At 57.3% G+C, this 21098-nt stretch overlaps 1 protein-coding gene across 1 annotated transcript in view; it reads left to right on the top strand.

The window, feature by feature from the left end:
• The first annotated feature begins 1488 nt into the window (after positions 1–1488).
• The window catches only part of LOC117652726, a 40636-nt gene continuing 21026 nt past the window's right edge, over positions 1489–21098 (top strand). The window contains exons 1-4 of the mRNA XM_034397818.1: positions 1489–1547; positions 2169–2280; positions 2431–2609; positions 2696–2754. Coding sequence (XP_034253709.1) covers positions 1489–1547; positions 2169–2280; positions 2431–2609; positions 2696–2754 — 409 coding nt within the window. The remainder of the gene's footprint in view (positions 1548–2168; positions 2281–2430; positions 2610–2695; positions 2755–21098) is intronic.

The following is a 21098-nucleotide window of genomic DNA, read 5'->3' as shown; positions in this document are numbered from 1 at the left end:
CCGACACTGACGGGCCTAACCTTCTGAAAAAACCCCTAAAAACGGGCATACGGGATCAGTAAGGTAGATTATTACCGAAAACTACCTCACATCCGATCCATACCACAAATCTGATGTACTTTTCGTTAAAAAAAAAAAACCCGTGCGGGCCAGACAACAAACAACAGCGACGGCCTGCCCAGCAACAAGCCCGTCGTCTGCTCGTCGCTGGCGGGCTGCACGTTATTGGCAGAGTAAAATGCCACTAAAGAAACTACTTTTACTTTTCAACATTTTGAGTCCTAAACTCTCTGTGCAGCGGAGAGGGTTCGCGCACGCCGCTTTTCTGGTCCTGATATGCACAGGCTGTTAATTATTCCCACAAAAATATCTAATTCTCGAACTCGCAGTTGGTAGCGAAGGGTTGGTACTGTGGAAAGAAAACAAAAACATCACAAACAAAGGAAAGTAGATTGTTTTTTGCTGCAACAGCAAAACAGTTTGCATCTTGCTAAACTTTCTCAATCCTCGACTAATTTTCAGTAAATGCTTTGAGAACATGAGTGTGTCATGGACTGTCTTCACCACCAATCCATTGCGGCCCGCTGCAGGAACAACAATGGAAACGAGGATGTGCCATTACGGTGTGTTGTCGGTCAATCAGTGCGAAAACACTTGGACGCCTCTAACCTTCATTTCTACCATCTTTGTGGTGGCACAATCATTGTGGACTACAGTGAAAGTTTCATATTCGCTTATGTTGGTGGACGAAATGTGTAAATGTGTAAATGTGTGGAGAAACTTCACTCTCATTCAGCCTGAGTTGATCTTTCAAACATGAAACGTATGAACAAGTTGCTGAAGCGTATTCCATCAAGAAGTGCCTATGGGATAGGGCATGCAGACAACAAGGCTCATCCTTCCTGTCCCTGCTGCAGCTCCTTTGCTCCAGGGTAAACAGTTGGTAAGCGACATCAGCTTCTCTATTTAGACAAAGATCCCGCTGTCCACAGTCAGTGTGAGATTTAGCCATGGCTCTTGCCGTTCCCTTCAGTCACAGACCCCCTCACCCCCTGCGAGACTATTCATTTTCCCTTTTTCATGACATTATTGACCCTGGGGGGCAAAATGGGGTACGGTGGATCCTGTCTCTGGCAGTACGGTGAATCTTGTCAGGAAGTACGGTGAATCCAGTTAAAAGGGAAATACGGTAAAAGCTGCATAAAAATTAACTGGATTTGCCGTTGTTTTTTGGGACAGTGTACGTCCCCCGTCCTCCCCGCGCCCCGCCATCAGCGCCGGCCAATGAGGGGCTAGCGTGAGCTGGCGCGGACGACCGTTCAAATAAACCGCCCCCGGGTTTGGTTGGGAGCATTTTGGTGTTATTTAGTTGGCTCCTCTTTCCGACTGTCTTGTGTCTTGTCTTTGCGCGCGCTCTGAGCGTTTTTGTCTTTGTTTCTGTGTTATACTTCGCTCGAACTATGTTGTTTCCTTGTGCTGACAAGAACAATGGATGGAAGAGAAACAAATTTGAAGCACGGGTGCTCTCTTCAAATGGGAATAAATAGGTAAGTTTTGTTTGTACTTGGTAATACATATTTCAACGGTGCCCGGGGGCCGCGGCCCGTAACCTAACAAGGTCGGCACCTAAAAACCCCACATTATTGCCGAAATTCTGTAGTTGTAAACTCACGGTGTTTCCCGGCCCTTTTCGTGTTCGGCACTCGCATAACAAGGGTTATCTACATAGCCCGCAAGTTTCGCTGATGATAATTGGAAGTTCTGTAATACTTTGCTACCAGTTCTGAGGTTATGGACTCAAATGTACATACAGCCTACAAAGTCCCTTTTTCTTTCTTTGAACCGTTCATTGCACGCGAGAAGACACCAATGCTATCCATCCAAAATTTTTATACATTGTCCATTTCATCAGTTGTTTTTTTTATTTCACATGTTTCAGAGGGACCATGAAGAGACGGCAGAGAAACTTTGCCTTCATGATGATTCCGAGCCCTACATCTTTTCAAAATGAATCGGCATCAGAAACAGAACTTAATAATATGATTCTTCTAGTCTCTTAGTTGTTCTCAAAGTCTGCAACTCAATTTAATGTAGGTAAACATCATGTCATAGCTACTTGGTTGGTTTCTATATTTGTTGTTAGTTTTATTTTATTTTGTTTGTTCCAGAGAAGCAATCAAGATGTGGGATGAAACTTGGACTACGATTGAGATTCTGAACTCCAGATTTGACTTTTTAGTTGCTCGTCACAGCTACTTCACACTATATTTGTTTCGTTTTGTACTCTGATAGTGCCCAAAAAGTCTGAAACTTGAGTACATCTTCTTTTGTGGGCCACGTTGACATGTAAGTTAACTCTACTCTTATTTTACCATAACTGAGTTAGCTTGTGTATTTGTTGTTAATTTTTTTTTATTTTTCTTGTTCCAGACAGCAATTATGATGTGGGATGAAATTTGGACTACGATAGAGGTTTCGAACCCACAATATGACTTTTTAGTTGCTCGTCCCAACTACTGCACACTAGATTTGTTTTGTTTTGTGCTCAGACAGAGTCCAAAAGACAACAACTTTAGTACATCTTCTTTTGTGGGCCATTTTAACATGATGTAAGTACACTTTACTCTCATATTATCATAACCTACTTAGCTTGTGTATTTGTTGTTAATTCTTATTTATTTATTTTTTGTTCCAGACAAGTGATTAAGATGTGGGAAGAAACTTGGACTACGTTTGATTTTGGTTCAGTTCTGAGTTGATTTTGGCACCTACTGAACATTGTGTGTGATATTTAACTTAAAATACTGTTGAGTATGCTTTTCTATTTTAGCTTGAATCAGTGATTAATTTGTTGTATTTGTAAAACTCAAATTTAAAATGAAGCTAAAATCCAAGAATTTGTGTCACAGCTGTTAGGTAATAATGAGTGTATGTCACATCACCTCATATTTAAATAAAAGCATTTTTAAAAAAATTAAACGTTTGAACCATTTCCCTTTTTTCTGCGCAACCGAAAGGAACATTTCTTGTACATCGGAGAGGAACGGTACGTGCAACCGAGACGAACGCACATCATACTTCTGACAAGTACAGTCCAGGCAGGGATGTCCCGGACAGGGAGCGGGAGTGGGGGGCGGTCCGCGCCGGCTGAGAGTGGTGGGGGGCCTGCCGCGGTCGGGACATCGAGGAACGGACTCCTGATCCATGCTACTCAGATGGCACACCATCGTCCACTTGACCTGGACGATGGTGTGCCATCTGGGCTAGAATGGGGTTCGGACATTTATGTAGGGTCGGCCCGAAAAGTGCAATCGGACTGCTGATTACTGAATGGGCTGCGTCCCGCTCACGAAGCGCGCCGCGGGACCCTGCCGGTCCAGCGCAGTCCTGCAGACTGATTCCGAGAGTCGTTCACGTCGCTCTGTCTCTCTCGCACCTGTTCGGGACGCCCCGCGCGTGCGAGAGAGACAGAGCGACGAAATTAGTCCGCAGCGTCCACGAAGAATGGGGCCCCGGTGGAGGGAGATACGGTGGCGGCACGGGGCCCGCTCCGCCCGTACTTGCGCTGAAGCATGTTTTGGGGGGACATAGGGTTTTTTTACCGCTCGCGAGATGGCGCGCGCGACGCTAGACGGCTGGCTCGAACACCCGTCCGGCCTACCTGCGGTCCGGGCCGCGCACCCTTCCCCCCGCTGGACAGGGCTCAGCTTAGCCGGGACGGTGTCCGGGCAATCCCCGCCGCTCCGCCACGCCACGGCCGGCGGCGTTTGACGAGTCGGGTCCAGCCGAGCGGGTGACCGAGTCCACCCGAACACCGTTCGGGCCCCCGCGCCTCTCGGCCAGGCACCCCTGGGCTAAGCTGACCCCTGTCCAGCGGCGGGAAGGGTGCGCGGCCCGGACCGCAGGTAGGCCGGGCGGGTGTTCGAGCCAGCCGTCTAGCGTCGCGCGCGCCATCTCGCGAGCGGGAGAAAAACCCCATCTCGCCCCAAACGTGCTTCACGCTGGGCAGCCCCCTGCCGCCACCGTTTCTCCCTCCACCGTGAATGGGGCAGAGGGGCGACGGAAGCGAGAGAGTCTAACCTTTCACGCACGCCGACTACGAGGAGCGCGGGAGCGAAAGCAAATCCCCAAAACGCGCTCAGTTATTTGAGTCCCCGACACCACCGCATTCCACCACGCAACTTGCAAAGTTTTTCCCTCTCGGTGCGGCGTTTCGACGCGCTGCCCTTGCAGAGTCGAGCCTGCTGACTGATTCCGAGAGTCGTTTTCGTCGCTCTGTCTCTCTCGCACTCATGGGGCGTCCAGTGTAGGTGCGAGAGAGACAGCACGACTCTGGGAATCAGTGTGCTGTTGCACAAGCCGATCGAGTGCCTCGCCGCGGTGCGCCGCATGTCGCGAGGCACATTTGTTCACAAAATGTCTGACATGCAAACACGGCTCAGCGCGTGCCGCGGCGTGCCGATTCCAAACAGCCTCTCTCTCTCTCTTTCTCTCTCTCTCTCTCTCTCCTCTCTCTCTCTCTCTCTCTCTCTCTCTCGGACACGGGGCGTTCCGCGGGGGTGCGAGAGAGACAGCGCCCCGCACGCTGGCAGGGGTCCCGCGCCGCGAACGGGCGCCAAATCCAATTCTTTTCGCGGCTTCTCTCGCCGCCCCGGCCGTTTTCATCGCCTTCTAATTTTCTGGTGCTATTTCTTTCGATCCGCCGGCAGGGCCAGCAGCCGCCGCCCCGCCGCGCTAAAAGTTATGAAACCGGTCGCTGATTGTCACCGTTAATCCCATTCGCTGTTGGGCAACGTTACCACTGTCCGCGGAGAAAGGTGTTCCATTCCTTTTTTTTCCCCCTTTTTTTGTGTGCTCTCCGTTTTAGTGGCGTTTTGTTTGCGTTTGGCTCGTGCGGGCCGTGAAGCACGTCGCGATGACGGAGGGCGTGCGGTGCACTGTAAGGCGCCTCGTGAGGTCGATCCCTATCGCCGGCCGTTGTTTATTGGGTCCGGCGGGGCAGCCAGCAAGCGAGGCGTTTGTTTAATTTCTGTGATGACCGATTCGAGTCGATGAACGCCGTCATCCACGGCACGTTTGTGTGCGCCGGTGGCGTAACAGTTGTGTTTAATTGCGTTCTGTCGGAAAGCAGTGTCTCCCCCCCCCCCACTCTCCTTCTCTCTAGCAGTGCATCGGATTTACGAGCATGATTTGATTTACACACCGTACTCGTACTCGGCACGGGGTCTCCGCCACGAGAAATTTCGTGCAGTCGCGCGCCGCTCCGTCCGTCCGGCCCTTCGCCGTCGCTCTGTCGCTGTCTCTCTCGCACCCTCAGGGGCCGGCCCACGAGTGCGAGAGAGACGACAGCGATCGCTCCCCAGCGCGTCGACACGTGGAAACCGAAGCACGCGGTGGCGGCCAGCGCCGAACGGTTCGCCGAATGTGCACCGTGGGCTCAGCAGCCCGATTCCGAGAGTCGTTTTCGCCGCTGTCTCTCTCGCACTCATGGGGCGTCCCGTACAGGTGCGAGGGAGACAGAGCGGCGAAAACGACTCTCGGAATGAGTCCGCTGCGCGCTGCGGTCTTTCCCCTGACAACGGCTTACCCCTCGCTCCTTTGCGGCGCTGCTGGGCTTCGGCGGCTTCGCGTGTTGAGCAGGAACTTCTGTCTATCGAGTAATCTAAACGTCAGCGGCTGCGGCCAGGGCGGCCAGGGCGCGGAATGGAAGGAGAGAGCCGTGCCGCCCGATTTTCTGCTGGCGACGGAAAAGTATATTAGGGAAAACATTCCGGGTAGCCTGGCAGCGGCCGGGCTATCTCCACGACATCGCGCTAAGCCGGAGCAGCGCGCCCTCGCTGACTGGGAAACCATGCACTCGCCACTCTGACAGCCACCACTTCAACCCGAAAAAAAAGTACCAGTACTGCGGATTCGATCGTGCGACCTCCGACCCCGTCGGCGACGTCGCTAACCGCTCGGCCGTAACGTCGTTGACGGACGTCGCTGCGTTGCCGCGGAAATGTGTCGCCCGGGACGACGCCGCCAGACTACGCCCACGCCACGGGCCGCTTGCCGCGGGTCCCTTGCATCACCGCTAACGGGCGTGGGCCTTTGGCCTGCCTTTGGCCTGCCTTTGCCTGCCTGGCGGTGCCCCCCGCGAGCAAGCCGCGACCCGGCCATAAAATTTGGCGCCAAGAAACCGCAGAGCGGCGCGAGGCGAGGCGTCTTCGCGACCCGCGGCCGCAACAACCAGTCGCTTCTCTGTCTCTCTCGCGACCCCGCGGGTCGCGCCGTGAGTGTGACAGACGGACAGCCGAGGGGGTAAACACTTCAAGAAATCGTGTACAGACTACTCGGTATTACGCTGTATTACGGTGTATTACACGTGTATTACGGCCTTAAATGCCAAAAATTTGGCACATTTGACCCAAAAATGGTATTACGATCACGTGTATTACGCGTAATACAGGGTTTTGGTGTACAGGGTATTACGCGAGTGGTTACCCCCTCGCGGACAGCACTGCAAGTTGCGCTTATCCCCGCCACGCCCACGCACAGTGTGCCAGAAGACGGGTGGAGGCGGTCCAAATCCCGGACGCGTTTTGAGCCCCAGTCACTAAATTTGACTCGAACCGAGCGTGTGACCCCACCAATGGATTGCTCTCCGAACGAAGAATCCATTGGTGGGGTCACACGTTCGGTTCGAGTCCCATTCAGCGACTCTGGAGCTCAAAACGCGTCCGGGATTTTGACCACCTGCACTGGTCTTCTGACCCACTGTGCGCAGGATATTCCTCGGACTTACAGTGCGCGTTCCGCGTGGTGACAGCGCCTTGCCACATTTCAGTGTGGGATCGTTTTTCCCGCGCGGTCGGTCCTAATCCCCGCCTGACGTGCGCCGGGCCCGGCGAGCCACAGGGGCCGCCCGTCTTGACGTCACTCGTCGTGGAAGGTCGACCTGCGTCCATCTCCCTCGCACCTGCACGGAGCCCCGCCGAGACCGCGAGAGGGACAGTCGTGTCACTCCACTGGCCGCTCCGGGATGAGTCCCTCGGGATCATGATAATGATGACGGATTGCGCAAAGCGAAGGATAAATAGGTCGGGTTATCTAACGACGCCATCGTCCGCTTTGGTGGAAATGAAGCGCCGCGCGTGCTCGCCTTGGAAGCCCCGGACCGCACGACGCTCGCGGCACGCGGCGGCACGCGCACGCTTGCGTGGGCCAATCACGCGCCAGAGTCGCTTTCGTCGCTCTGTCTCTCTCGCACTCACGGGGCGCGCCGTATCGGTGCGAGAGAGACGGAGCGACGGCGTGCCCGCTTCCTCTTCCCGCGCAACCCTCGCATCCTCGCGCCGCGTGCGTTTCCCGCCACCTGCACTTCCCGCCAAACGGAAGGAAAAACCGAGAAAGAGAAAACAGTGGCGCCTCACCGCGGTGCACCGCCGCCTCGAACATTGACACCTTTTCTTTGTGAGTTGCCTCTCGTCGCGCGACACCGTGGCCGACCTCGCCCTGCAGGGCCCTGGCGCCGCCTATCTTAAAATTCATTCATCCGATCGGTGGCCCTCGCCTCGCTGCGCCTCGCCCTGCCTTTCCCCGGCGAGGCCGCCCACAGTGGGCCAGAAGCCGGTGGAGGCGGCCAAAACTCTAGACGCGTTTTGAGCTCCAGAGTCGCTAAACAGGACTCGAACCGAACGTGTGACCCCACCAATGGTTTCCTCGTTCGGAGAGCAATCCATTGGGGGGGTCACACGTTCGGTTCGAGCCCCATTTAGCGACCCTGGAGCTCAAAACGCGTCCGGGGTTTTGGCCGCCTCCACCGGCTTCTGGCCCACTGTGCCACCCGGCCGACGGCCGCCGACGGCGAAGGGCTGTTCCCACACAAAGCGGGCCGACTGCAACACTTGATTAAGTCGCCCTATCAAAAACACTTATCGGCTGTATTCTAACGCGGCGCGCAACGACCGCACCGTAAAATCCGCCGCGCCATAAACAGAACGCGCAACGCGAACCGCCGCGTCGAGGAGCCTGTCGACGCACCTGCAGCCGCGGATCCCCACGCCGTTTGGAAAGACGGGGACGCCGATGTAGCGGGCCGGTGTCAGCGTGAACCTATACCCCCTTACCCAGGGTACTATTTCACTAGGAGGAAAGTACCTTGCCTACGGGGAGGGTAATATTTCCCTAGGGATATCATACTCATGCTGGGTGGGGGGTAATATTTTCCTAGGGTAACTTTACCCCCAGTAGGGAGGTAATATTCCACTAGTAAAATTTTTGGGGGGGAAAAATTCCAGGAAAAAAGACCCCTACAAATATCAATAATTTTTTACCCCCCAGAAACTGCCCCCATTAAGTTTTCCCAGGGGGCATTTTTTAATTTACTTCCCCCCCCCAAAAAGAGGTAAAGATGAAAAGAAAACAAAATTCCACAAGCAATTAGAGAAAGCAAGTCATATACAAAATGAGTCAAAATAAATTCTAAACACAGAAAACAACTTGATTCACGACTTTTAATGTTTTCAGCACCATAGGTCATTTTTTTCTTAATTTTAAACTTTGCGAAATAAACGATGAGTTAGTCAGGTAGGTATACGAATGACCAAAACTCAGGAATGGGCGCCCGCTTTGGCTTATCCTTAGATTATGTAAAAATCCAATTTACTTTTTTTAAAGTTTGATTTTTCTGAAATTGCGTGTGGAACGTGTCTTTGAACCCCTTAATGCTCTTTTTCTGGTGAGGGAGTACAAATGCCCTAGTAAATTTTTAAACCCCCTAGGTAATTTTACCCTAGTGACCATGTACCCTCTCAGGGGGAGAGGGTAAGAAATTACTGGTGTATGATTCCCCCCCTGTGATAGGTACTTTTTTCCTGGGGAATTTTTACCCCCTCCAGAGAGAGGGTATTTTTCCACTAGTGGATTATTACCTCCCTACTGGGGGTAAAGTTAGGGATGCAAAAATACCGGTAAAATTCAACGTTACGAAAAAAACGGTAATTTACCGTAATTTACCGTAAAATTGGTAATTTTCGGTAAAATTCGAGTTTTTGGCTGATTTATCAAATATTCATGTTTTCCAATGTATTTGAAGTGTAAAAAGGGGTTTTTTTTTATTGATATGAAAATCAGCAGATAGGGTCAATATTTATTAACTGATAAACCCAAATTTAAATTTTTACAAGAAACCCACTGAGTTTCCCAAAACGCTATGAGTATAGCACGTATGGTGCAATGCACTGAGATTCGCACCATACGTGCAATGCCATACCCTATGCATGGGAATGGGAAGGCAATGCAAAAGCATTGCACAAATTGACGCTATACTTAAAGCGTTTGGATTCTCAGTGCCGTCGACACAAAGATCGACGAGCAAAGCAGCGGGTATTTCCCCCTTTAGCAGGCACAGTCTTCTTGCTAGCTAGCTAGCCAAAACTCCTATGTGGACTTTTTACAAAGGGCCCCGGTGGTGAAGGGCGGTCAGTTTTAATCCTTACGATGAAATATGTTTTCACTTTGCTTCTATTTGAGTCCCGAGTTCATTTAATTTTCGAAAAAAACTATATGGCCCAAAAAATTTAATTTTACCGTTAAATTTCCGGATTTTCGACGTCGCGGTAAATTACGGTAAATTACCGTTATTTACCGGGAATTACCGGTAATATTACCGTCCTTCGCATCCCTAGGTAAAATTAACCTAGGAAAATATTACCCCCCACCCCGCATGAGTATGATTTCCCTAGGGAATTATTACCCTCCCCTAGGGCAAGGTACTTTCCTCCTAGTGAAAAAGTACCCTGGGTAAGGGGGTAAAGATACACGCTTACACCGGGCCGGCCGCACAGTGGGCCAGAAGACCGGTGGAGGAGGCCAAAACTCTAGGCGCGTTTTGAGCTCCAGAGTCGCTGAATGGGACTCGAACCGAACGTGTGACCCCACCAATGGATCGCTCTTCGAACGAGGAATCCATTGGTGGGGTCACACGTTCGGCTGGAGCCCCATTCAGCAATCCCGGAGCTCAAAACGCGTCTAGAGTTTGGGCCGCCTCCACCGGCCTTCTGGCCCACTGTGGGCCGGGCCTATTCGAGCAGCATAAGTGCACTTCTAGTGACGTTAAACGGCCGGCCGACTGGGTGGAGCGCGGAGCGAGTGAACCGTTTTAGCGGGGGCAAGCTGCAGGGGTCCGCCGGCGACTCAAAGTTGAACTCGGTTCAGCCGGGTCTGCGTCTGCGTTTTATTTCTGCCGAGTGATTGCTCTACTTTTGTGTGCAATGGAGCGTGACTCGGCGGGGCTGGGCTTCGGACTGGACGAGTGTCGGCCGATCGGCCGGTGGATGCCGCCCCATCCGAACACGCCGCCCTGCCCGCCCTAAGCCCGCCCTGCCCGCCCTGCGCGCCCCGCCCGCCCCGAGCGGCGCGCACGCGAGCGCCCGGCACACAGTGGGCCAGAGGACCGGTGGAGGCGGCCAAAACCCTGGACGCGTTTTGAGCTCCAGAGTCGCTGAATGGGATTCGAACAGAACGTGTGACCCCACCAATGGATTGCTCTCCGAACGAGGAATCCATTGGTGGGGTCACACGTTCGGTTCGAGTCCCATTTAGCGACTCTGGAGCTCAAAACGCGTCTAGAGTTTTGGCCGCCCCCACCGGTCTTCTGGCCCACTGTGCGGCGTGGCTCTTTCGCCGTGTCGACTCGCTGCCCGCGTGCGCCCACCAGACTGATTCCGCGAGCCGTTCTCGTCGCTTCGTCTCTCTCGCGCTCATGGGCCGCGTCGTACAGGTGCGAGAGAGACAGAGCGACGAAGACGGCGCTGAGTCTAAAGACAGGCAACTGCACGCCGCCGACCGCCAAGTTGCGGGGATGTTGTCGGCGGCGTGCGGCGGGCCCGCGCCCCGCCTGGCAGCCCTGTGCTCTGTCGGCACGATTTGTGTTACGCAAGTCCGATGTCCCTATCGAGAGCATCCCACCCCCCACCCTCTGCAACACCGTCTGAACAAGAAAAACGGTGAGAAAAATTGCTTTGGTTGTCACGGCCGCATTAAGAGCACACACAAACTTACTCATCTCTCTCTCTCTCTCTCTCTCTCTCTCTCTCTCTCTCTCTCTCTCTCTCTCTCTCTCTCTCTCTCTCTCTCTCTCCCCTTCTCTCACGCACATGATCGTGATCGTGACCCCGAGATACAAGAAAAAGCGAATGGGTACTAAAACGGTGACCGTTTCGGAAAGCTTCCAGTAATCCGGTGGCCTGGCCACCCGAGAAGGACGCGTCGTTTATAGGCACGTCCAGCACGTCCTCCGCGGGACGCGTCGCCCTTCAGCGCGGACAGCAACGCGCGCCGAGAAAAATGAAAGAAAAAAAAATAATAACCCGATCTTTTCAATGAGTTATTGGCCGAACTGTCATCGGAGGAATGCAAGTGTGTGTGTGTGTGTGTGTGTGTGCGTGCGTGTGTGTGTGTGTGTGTGTGTGTGTGTGTCTGTGTGTGTGTGTGTGTGTTTGCGCGCGCCGACGTTCTTGCCGTGAACGTGGCATTCGATGCACGGAGCCGCTGGCCATTATAATGACCGCGCGCTCCAACACTTGCAGAATTCGAAAGAGAGGGCAGTGCGGCGGTACTTCTCTCTCTCTCCCTCTGATTCAGTCGGCCACGTCGTTAGATTTTGCTTCATTAGTTTCGCGGCCGTTCGGACCGCGCGCAAACTACTCGCCATTTTTTTCTGTCTTTCATTCAAATGCAAAAAAAATATTTCAAACAGAAACGCAGGTTGCAGCAGCCGGCCGCGATTCCTTATACGGATCCGTTCATTCATTCTCGGACACGTTAAACAAGGTGTGAACTCACTCACCGCGCGCTGGATGAGCGTGATTAAGCAGAAAAAACTTGACGAGGGCAGAAAAAAATCATATTTCCGCTAATTAACAACGGCAGGCAACCAGACTCCCCCACCATCCACCCCCACGCGAGGGGGCACACACACACACACACACACACACACAGACAGACGGCCCGAAATGGCGCTTGATATGGTTGCATTGCCTCGCTGCGTGTATGGCCACCCTGGCGTAACCGCGGCCCGCCCGGCCCGGCATAACGCGGTAGCCATCATCATCGCGCATTAGTAATTGGGCAAGCATTACATTAATGCCTCGTCCGGGCCCTTGTCGACCACGACGACCACCTCGTCGACCACCTCGTCGACCACCTCGTCGACCACCTCGTCGACCTTCTCCTCGACCACCTCGTCGACCACGACGACCACCTCGTCGACCACGACGACCACCTCGTCGACCACGACGACCACCTCGTCGACTACGACGACCACCTCGTCGACCACGACGACCACCTCGTCGACCACGACGACCACCTCGTCGACCACCGCGCGGTCCACGGGCGACGACCGTCACGGCGGGTGCGGTCCTCCGCCCTGGCGTCTGCCGCCTGCGGTGGCGGAGGTAGGCCGTCCCGCCGAACAAGGCTGCCTTGCGGCGCTGCCTACCCCGCGCTCGTCAGGCGCTCCCGGACGCGTTTTGAACTCCAGATTCGCTAAATGGGACTCGAACCGAACGTGTGACCCCACCAATGTATTGCTCTCCGAACGAGCAATCCATTGGTGGGGTCACACGCTCGGTTCGAGTCCTGTGTAGCGACTCTGGGGCTCAAAACGCGTCTAGGGCGACTAGGGCGACTGCGAGATGACGGCGATCGCTCGGAGCGCTCCCAACGCGCCGCCGCGGTTTCCTCGTGTTACAGTACCGCGCATATTTTGTAAGGCGGCGCCGCGCCTTCTGTAATGACCGGCCGCCGTACATGGCGGTGGCATGGTGGTGGCGCTTGGACCGCGTGCTTTTCGCCGGCCTCCAAGGCCTCCGACTCCGAGGCCTCGACGCCGAGCTCGGGGAGCCGCTGGACTTAGCCGCGCCGCGCCCTGCGTGCCGCGCGGTGGTCGGTAGCGCCGATACTGGCGATACGACGCGTGGAATAGGGTAATACCATTATGGCCGTGAGCGGCGTGAAAAATTTATTGTGCCTCGATGGCGCCCCGTGCCAAAAGAAAGCACTCAGGGACACACATGCACGCCGCGCCGCACCGCGCAGCCGCGCCACGTGATGCAAGTACACTGTCACTTCGCCGGGCTTCGCCGGGCCGGCGCCTTGGCCTGTGCCTCGGCTGCAGGAATGCCAATATCGTGTCGCAACGGTGATGGAAGATTCGAGCTGGAAACTTGAAACTTGTTCCGCTGGCGCGGCCACACCGGCCATGCCGGCCATGTCGTGGGAGCGGCTAGAAGACAAAGTGGGCTGCCCTCTGCCGGAGTCTGTTGACCCTGGCTGGCTGCCTGCCTGCCTGCCTGGCTGTCCGGCTCGACGGGTTCGGCGGCGAACCATTATCCTGGGATTTGGCAACGTTCTACGCGATGACAGTGTTCGCGTCGACCCGGCCTGGGGCTGCCCGGGGCACGGCCCGTCGCGGCCGGGGCAGGCCGGGGTCAAGGAGCGGGCGGCACTAGAACGACGCTCGACGCAGACGATGCTGCAAACGTTCGATTTGGATTGTCAAGTGTAGTGGAGTGTTGGCAGCACTGCCTCGCCTAGCCTCACCGCCTCCTTGTGCTGTCGCCGCTGTTTGTCGCTGTTGATCATGCGCGCTGACGACATGACGCAGGGCTGCCAACCAACAGGCGGCCGACCCACAGTGGGCCAGAAGACCGGTGGAGGCGGCCAAAACTCCAGACGCGTTTTGAGCTCCAGAGTCGCTGAATCGGACTCAAACCGAACGTGTGACCCCACCAATGGATTACTCTTAAAACGAGGGGTAGCACGTTCGGTTCGAGCCCTATTTAGCGATCCCGGAGCTCAAAACGCGTCTAGTTTTGGCCGACTCCACGGTCTTCTGGTCCACTGTGCGGCCCGCGGCAAGAGAGCGTCCCGAGTGGGCCCAGGTTGGCAGCACCCCGGCGTCAATATCTCCGTCAACGACCGGAGTGCTGGATAGCCAAGTTATTTCTCGATCGGGGCGTTGTCCGCGCGGGGACGGGGCCCGCCTCACCTGGTTCGCTTTTTCTCTTTTTCCGCGAGCAGCAGTCTCCTCGACTCCGAAACGCGGTTCGTTTCTCATCCCGCGAACGCCGGTTTCCCGGTGTGACGCCAGAGGGCGCCGCGGTCGCCAGGGTCGCGTGGCGAGACGTGGCGTGGCGTGGCGTGGCGTACCCTTTTGTGGCGTCCGCGTGGATGTGGAGCAGTGGAGTCGCGCGGGCGGAGCAGGGCGGCGCGGCTAAACGTCCAGGCGCCCTTCCGAATCGTGTCAAGTGCGCGGCGCCCCCCCCCCTCTCTCTCTCTCCTCTCTCTCTCTCTCTCTCTCTCTCTCTCTCTCTCTCCTCTCTCTCCTCTCTCTGGTCCGCGCCCATTGTGCCTCCATGTGAGGTAACTCTCGTCATACTCACTCACTCACACTCACACACACACACACCTACCTCTGTCGCGTTTTTTTGCTGCTTTTTTCGCCCCTTCTGTGGATTGCGTGCCCGGCCTGCCCGGGGCGTCGTTGTCGTTGCGCCGGCCGGGCGGAGATGAAGATGTTTACGACGGCAGTGGCTATCGGCCCCGCGACCGCCGTCCATTCAAGCAATTAGTGCTCCGAAAAAAAAAACCTGCAAGAAAAAAAAGATTCTGTTAGACCGGCCCTGACTCACGGCGTGCGTGCACTCGGCTAGTCAAGAGGATGCTAATCCGAACGGCAAATGACCGCAGCGCCTACTCGCGTCTCAGGCAAATTAAATAGCACTTCGCCGGCTCTCACACTATTAAAATTACTCTCTGTGAAAGTCATTTTTTTTTTAAATTTGGCAGCACTGGCGTGTTTGTTTTGGCCGCGGGCCGCGCGGACACGTGTGGACACGCGTCGCGGCTAAAGAGCGCGGCGCGGTAATGCCCGTCATTAGGTCGTAGAGCTGTCGGATCGCCTCGCCCGCCGCCCACCGCTTTCGTCTCTCTGTCTCTCTCGCACTCATGGGGCGTCCCGCGTAGGTGCGAGAGAGACAGAGCGATAGAAACGACGCTCGGAATCCGTCTGCTTGCTGCGCAGTGCCGCGAAGTGCTTCGCGGGGGGTACGGGTCCAGGTGGGCCTAGTGCGCCCGGTGGGCCCCGCAGGGGGTCAGGGGTTACCTTGGCGGCCGAGGCGCGGCGGGGTGGGGCGCTGCAGGTCGCGGCCACTGATTATAGAGCACCGTAAGATGACACCCAGAGGTCAGCACGGCGGCGAGTTGTCCGTGCAAGGTGCACATGCACGCCGCCCTGGGACAGTGGGCTCCGCGTCTCTCTCTCTCTCTCTCTCTCTCTCTCTCTCTCTCTCTCTCTCTCTCTCTCTCTCTCTCTCTCTCTCTCTCTCTCTCTCTCTGTCTCGCCAAGGTCGCGGACGGCCGTCCCCGCGCCCTTCCTTAAACCGCGGCGATAAGTGAAGCGGATTCGCGGTATTGCCTCGTGCAGTCCAGTCGGGCCGCGCCTGTCTCTTTTTACGCGCGGCTTTGGAAAAAAGGCACCTGCTCTGCGGCTGGTACTTGGACCCCGAGGAGACCGACCTCCTTGTCTAGCATGCCGCCACCGCCTCGTTCAAATACCGTGCCCCTGATTTCATAACATTTTTTTTTCTAAATTACCTCCATCGGTTAGCTAACCTTCCCTTTTGTCTGTCTGTTCCAGGTGAGAATCACCGACGAGAGCGAGCGGCACCTGCCCGGGGGCTTCAGTGAAGCGACGTCGGTTTGATCCTCGTTTTCGTTTTCCTCTGCACTTCTACTTTTAAGGAGAAACGACGCGCAGCGCGCCGCGCGCAGGGCCTATGGGCCGGCGGCGTGGCCGCCAGACTGAGTCCCAAGTAAAGTCACGCGAAGAACCGAGCCTACTCTCGTTTTCAAACACATCCATCGACGCGCTCACGCACACACACGTGCACGTAGGCACGCACGCGGATGGATGGATGGCTTTTCTGGAAACGTCCGGGTGGTGCGTTACGTGCTTTCTGGACGGCCGTGCCGTGCCGTGTTGCAGTGGCGCGGCAGAGCCAGGCGGGGCAAGGCGGCAAGGTCATTCCCTGGGTGTGGCCGGTGGCTGCAGGCTGTATGGATACGACCTCGAGGCCACCGCAGGCCCCGCAGGCCGCCGCGGTGTGCTACACACTGCCCCGCCCCGTCACGCCACGCCCCGCCACGCCCCGCCACGCCCCGCCCTCCCCGGATCTTTCGCCTTTTCCACCGCCTCGCCTCCGAAACGGCGTGATTTTTCATTTCCCCGTCAAAGGTCCGCCTTCACTGCCTTCACTGTCACAGGGCGCGTCGATACGACCGAGCGATGCCTTTCCCCGCGGCCCCCCGCCAAGGTCGCGCAAGGTCGATGCCCCACGCCCAGAACGGGTAATTGGTTCCCGCCCGGCAGCCGCGGGGCGGGGTGGGGCGGGGTGGGGTGGGGCGAGGCGCCGGTTGCCGGGCGGGCACCTGTCAGGTCCCATTGGCGTGGCTGGGCGAAAGTACAGCCCGGGTCGCGGGCAACACCGGACCGGATCATCCGAACGCGCTTAGGTCGTGCTTGGTCCTGTGGTCCAATGGTGCTGCTCGTCGTTCCAGAACAAATCCAAGCGAAAAATAAATTGTGTTGTTGTTTTCGCACTCGGTCTATAACTCACGCACCCCCGGCCGGGCGGGGCGGCGGGGCGTCCTGCTGGTGTTCCACGGTGCGCCACTGTCGCGCTGATTGCGGCTCTTGTTACCTGCTTCGCCTGCTTCTCGGCCTCCGCGGCGATGGCGGTCGTAATGGCTGATTGTTCGCGCCGCTCATGGCGGTCTTTGCCGTCTTTACCGTCATCGCGCACCGCGAGCGCCGAGCACCGCCTTGCGCGGCGCCGTGTGTGGCGCACACTTTTAATCGGCGACGACGGCGTCCTTCGCCTTGGCGGCGACAACGGCCACTTCCTCGGCGAGAGGCCGCGGCACCAACCCCGACGATGCGTCACGCCGACGGTGTCCGCGACCACGCCGACGATGCATCACGCCGACGGTGTCCGCGACCACGCCGACGATGCGTCACACCGACGGTGTCCGCGACCACGGCGGCGAGGGGCTTTACGACGGCGGTCGCGAATACCTCCCCAATGCAGTGATTGGTCATCTGGGTCAGCGTACCGATTCCGCACAGTGCTCCGTCGGTCTGTCTCTCTCGCACCCAGCGCGGAGCGCGCTGCAAGTGGGAGAGAGACAGCGCGACTGAAACGAGACGAGCTTTGCCGCCTCGTTGGCGGCAGTGCGTTCGTGCGTTGCGCCACCGCGATCGGCTTTTGCTTTTGTTCGCGATAAAAGGCGAAGGCGCCACTCTTTTTGCAGTGGCGGCCAATATTATCTCGGCTGCGTGTTTATGGCCGCATTTTCTCGGATACGCGCGGAATTTATGCTAATGCGCCAATTAAAGGCGGTGCCCTCGCCGCTCTGTCTCTGTCGCACCGCCGCGGGGCGCGCCTCGAGAGCGAGAGAGACAGAGCGACCGAGTGGTGGCGACACTGCGACGCGGCGACGCGGCGACCTCCGCGCGCACTCGTAAGTTTTCGAGAAAACGCGCTTATCGCGCTTCCTCATGATCGCGGCCACTTAGCGCTTAGCAGTGGACGGGCGACGAGCGCGCCGCGCTGCCAGTCAATGTCCCTGGGTTCGAATACCGGGTCAAAAAGTCGCGCCTTATTTATCTCTTTTTTCACCCACACTGTAGCAGCCCACACACCGAGCGGCCGCGGGAGGCCTGTGCTCCTACAAGTGTAGCGTTCTGATTGGAGGCGCCAAATGCCAAGGTTCGCGCGGGTCGTCGCCGGCCACACATCCTGTTGGCGCCGCGCGCCGCCCAGACGGTCGCTCTGTCTCACGGAGCAGCGCCGGTGGCAAATTAAAAAGCAAGACGGAAATCGGGCGGAGACGTGTCGAAAAGGCGCCGGCGGAGCGTCGGTTTTCAATCGGGCGATAACTAAAAGTGGAGCGAGCGGCGCGGAAGTCAGTGGAGACTTGCACGCACGTCACGACACCACCGCGCGCCGCCGCGCCTCCATTCTATTTTCTTTCCTTTCCATTTCTGCCGTCGCTGTTATTCATTTTGTCGTTGTTTTTTGTTTTCCCGAGTTGCGCTTGTGATTATGACGCGAGGCAGCGGCCGAGGCGCGGCGCGTGGATAACTAATGTCGGCCCACATGGCGGCGGGGCGGGGCGGGGCTGCATTCGTGAGGCAAGTGGGGGAAATTGGGTGGAAGTTTGGACGCGACGGCCTGGCCGAGGGCGTTGAAGCATCTGTGTGCCAACTCCCGGGCTGCGGTTCAAATCCTCGCGTGTCCAAGACCGTTTTTATTTTTCCTTAAGAAAAAAAAAAGTTTAATGGAATGGTTTGGGAATGGCGTCGCGTGCGTGTATGCCTGAAAGTGGAGTGTTCCTGGCTGATCTTTTTTAGTACTGCCTCTTTCTTATCGCAGCCGAAAAGCCGTGAAAGCGTTTCCCTCGGCTAAAAAAGACGATAAAACCGAAAAAAGGCAACAAAGAAGTCGACGCTTTTGTGGGCCTTCTCTGGTGGCAGCAGCGTGCGCGTGTGTGCCGCCGGGCCGCGCCGCTCCGCGCGTTTTGGCGCGAAATAACGTCGATTCTCGATAACGGGCGACGGATCGCCGGGCCGTGGAGTCGGCGCACTGCGGCGCACTGCGGCAAACGTTGCGCGGGATTGGGTATCGACTGCGGACTGCGGCTCGGTGAGCCTGCCATGCTGCCGGTCGTCGAGAGAAATTCCTCCTGCAGACCGATTCCGAGAGTCGTTTTCGTCGCTCTGTCTCTCTCGCACCTACACGACACGCCCCATGAGTGCGAGAGAGACAGAGCGACGAAAACGACTCTCAGTCCGCTGAAACGCCTTGCATTATTCACCGCGATGTGCAACGCGATATCAATGAGTTGCGTGCGCGGGACGGAGACAGCCTGATGCCCTGATCCACATTGAGCTACGGCCGGCCTGCCTGCCTGCCTGCCTGCAAGCCGTCAGCCGCCAGACAGCAAATTTGCTGGTTTATTTAGGATAGGCGGTAGGCGCTTTGCTTGAATTGCTGCCGGCTGGAACGGCAGTCATAGTGGCAGTGGTATGGCGGCCGCAAGAGGAGGAGGAAAGCCTCAGTGCGGTGCACACACACACACGCACACCACACACACACACACACACACAGCGGGGTGGTGGCGCAAGGCCGTTCTCACACCGCCGCGCACCGTCCGGTTTCAAGTGTGTACCTGTGTGTGTGTGAGTGTGTGCGCGCGCGCAGCGGGACTAGCTGCATGATACCGAGAAAGACGGCGGCAGGCAAAGCATTGTATATTCCGCACGGCGAAGCGAGACAGAGACAACGCGCGGTGCGCTATGCGGCAGGTCGCGGAATGGAGCGCGGCGTGCCGGTGTCCCGGCGTCCGTGGTGCAGTCTTTGTCCTGGGCTGCCTTTCCGGGAGGACTTCGTCGACTTCCCTGGCGGCGCGCTTGTTCGGCGCGTTCGGCGCGTCGAACCCAGTCGGCATTCCTGGGCGTTATCGCTCGCCGTGTTCCCGGAGTGGAGTCCGACCGGAGTCCGACCGGAGTCCGGGACCCGGACGGCGGGCGCCCCGCGACCACGCCCTGCCCACGCCCCGCCAAGCCGCCAGGCACCGCCAGGCCGGCAGCCTTGCAAGGTCGCAGAGCGGCGTCGGCGACGGCGGGGACCTGTACCTGTAACCAGACGCGCGACTCTCCGCCACGTCGTTCTTCTTCGGGTTCCACTCGTCCTTCCCCCGCCCCGCCCCGCCCCGCCCCGGGGGCGCCACCCGACCGACGCCGCCAAGGTCGCCTAGTGCGTCCGCCTGCGGGCCGGGCCGGGCCGGCTGGGCTGCTGGGCTGCCGGAGTGTCGGTCCTAAGCCAAAGTGGCCCATGAAGGGGTGGGCGAACCTGCCAGTCCGTGGGTCAGCCCGCAGCCCCGCCCGCAGCGCGGGGTCTGTGAACTCCAACTCGGCATCCTTCCCCCTCCCCTCTCCCACACCTCCACGGCGTGGCTGTGCCGGTGCCCCCGATGATGACGGCGTGTGGCTACCGCAGCATTACTGTAATTGATTGCTGTTGTCATTTTTGTTTTTGTTGTTCCTGCCGTTGTTGTTGCGTCACTCCGTCCTTGGGGCCTTGGAGGGTTCCGTGTCAATTACCGCGCCCTTTCGGCTCATTTCTTCCCCGTTCCCGACGCCACGCCACGCCACTCATTGGCGGACCCGAGCAAAACAATACACGCTTCTTTCGCCAAGGATCTCGCCGTTGTTGTTGCTGCTGGCGTGTCGCCCGTTACCGCTGCCGATTTTTGTTGTTGTTTTTTTGTCTCTGTGAAGCGTGTTACGTTTCGCTCCCGGCTTGGCGGCTTGGGCTTGGCGTGCTTCGCGTGCACCCCGGGCGTGTCCATACGACGCAGCTGCAGGTGATTTGAGCCGCTTTCCATGATCGTGCCCGCCGCCCGTTGGCCGCGCGGGCCGTCGGCCGCCGACCGGTCATGTTACGACTTAATTAGTTTTTGCCTCGCGCGGGCTGCGGCGCTGCGGCCCGATTCGTGGAAAACCGTGTCCGTTCTGTCACTGTCGTCGTGACTCGTGCGCTGGCACGGCAGCCGACGGCCGGTCGGCACGCCGAGCGACGCCGCGGCGAGTGGAGGCGACGGCCCCGGGCACGGCCGCCGACCCGGCCGACCCACAGTGGGCCAGGAGACCGGTGGAGGCGGCCAAAACTCTTAGACGCGTTTTGAGCCCTAGAGTCGCCAAATGAAACTCAACCTGAACGTGTGTGCTCCTTCGGAGAGCGATCCATCGGTGGGGTCACACGTTCGTTTCGAGTCCCATTTAGCGACTGTGGAGCTCAAAACGCGTCTAGGGTTTTGGCCGCCTCCACCGGTCGTCTGGCCCACTGTGCAACCCGGCGGACCGGCAAGAGAGCTGTTTCCAAACCATTCCAAACAGTGCTTCCGCCGCTCTGTCTCTCTCGCACTTTTGGGGCGTGCCGAAGACAGGTTGATTCCAAACTAAAGTACTTCAGCTCCGTCTCTCTCGC

The sequence above is a fragment of the Thrips palmi genome, unplaced genomic scaffold (genome assembly GCF_012932325.1).
Source record: "Thrips palmi isolate BJ-2018 unplaced genomic scaffold, TpBJ-2018v1 HiC_scaffold_7, whole genome shotgun sequence".
Lineage (NCBI taxonomy): Eukaryota > Metazoa > Arthropoda > Insecta > Thysanoptera > Thripidae > Thrips > Thrips palmi.
Note: the sequence above shows the minus strand (reverse complement) of the source record. Positions and strands in the feature narration are given on the sequence as shown.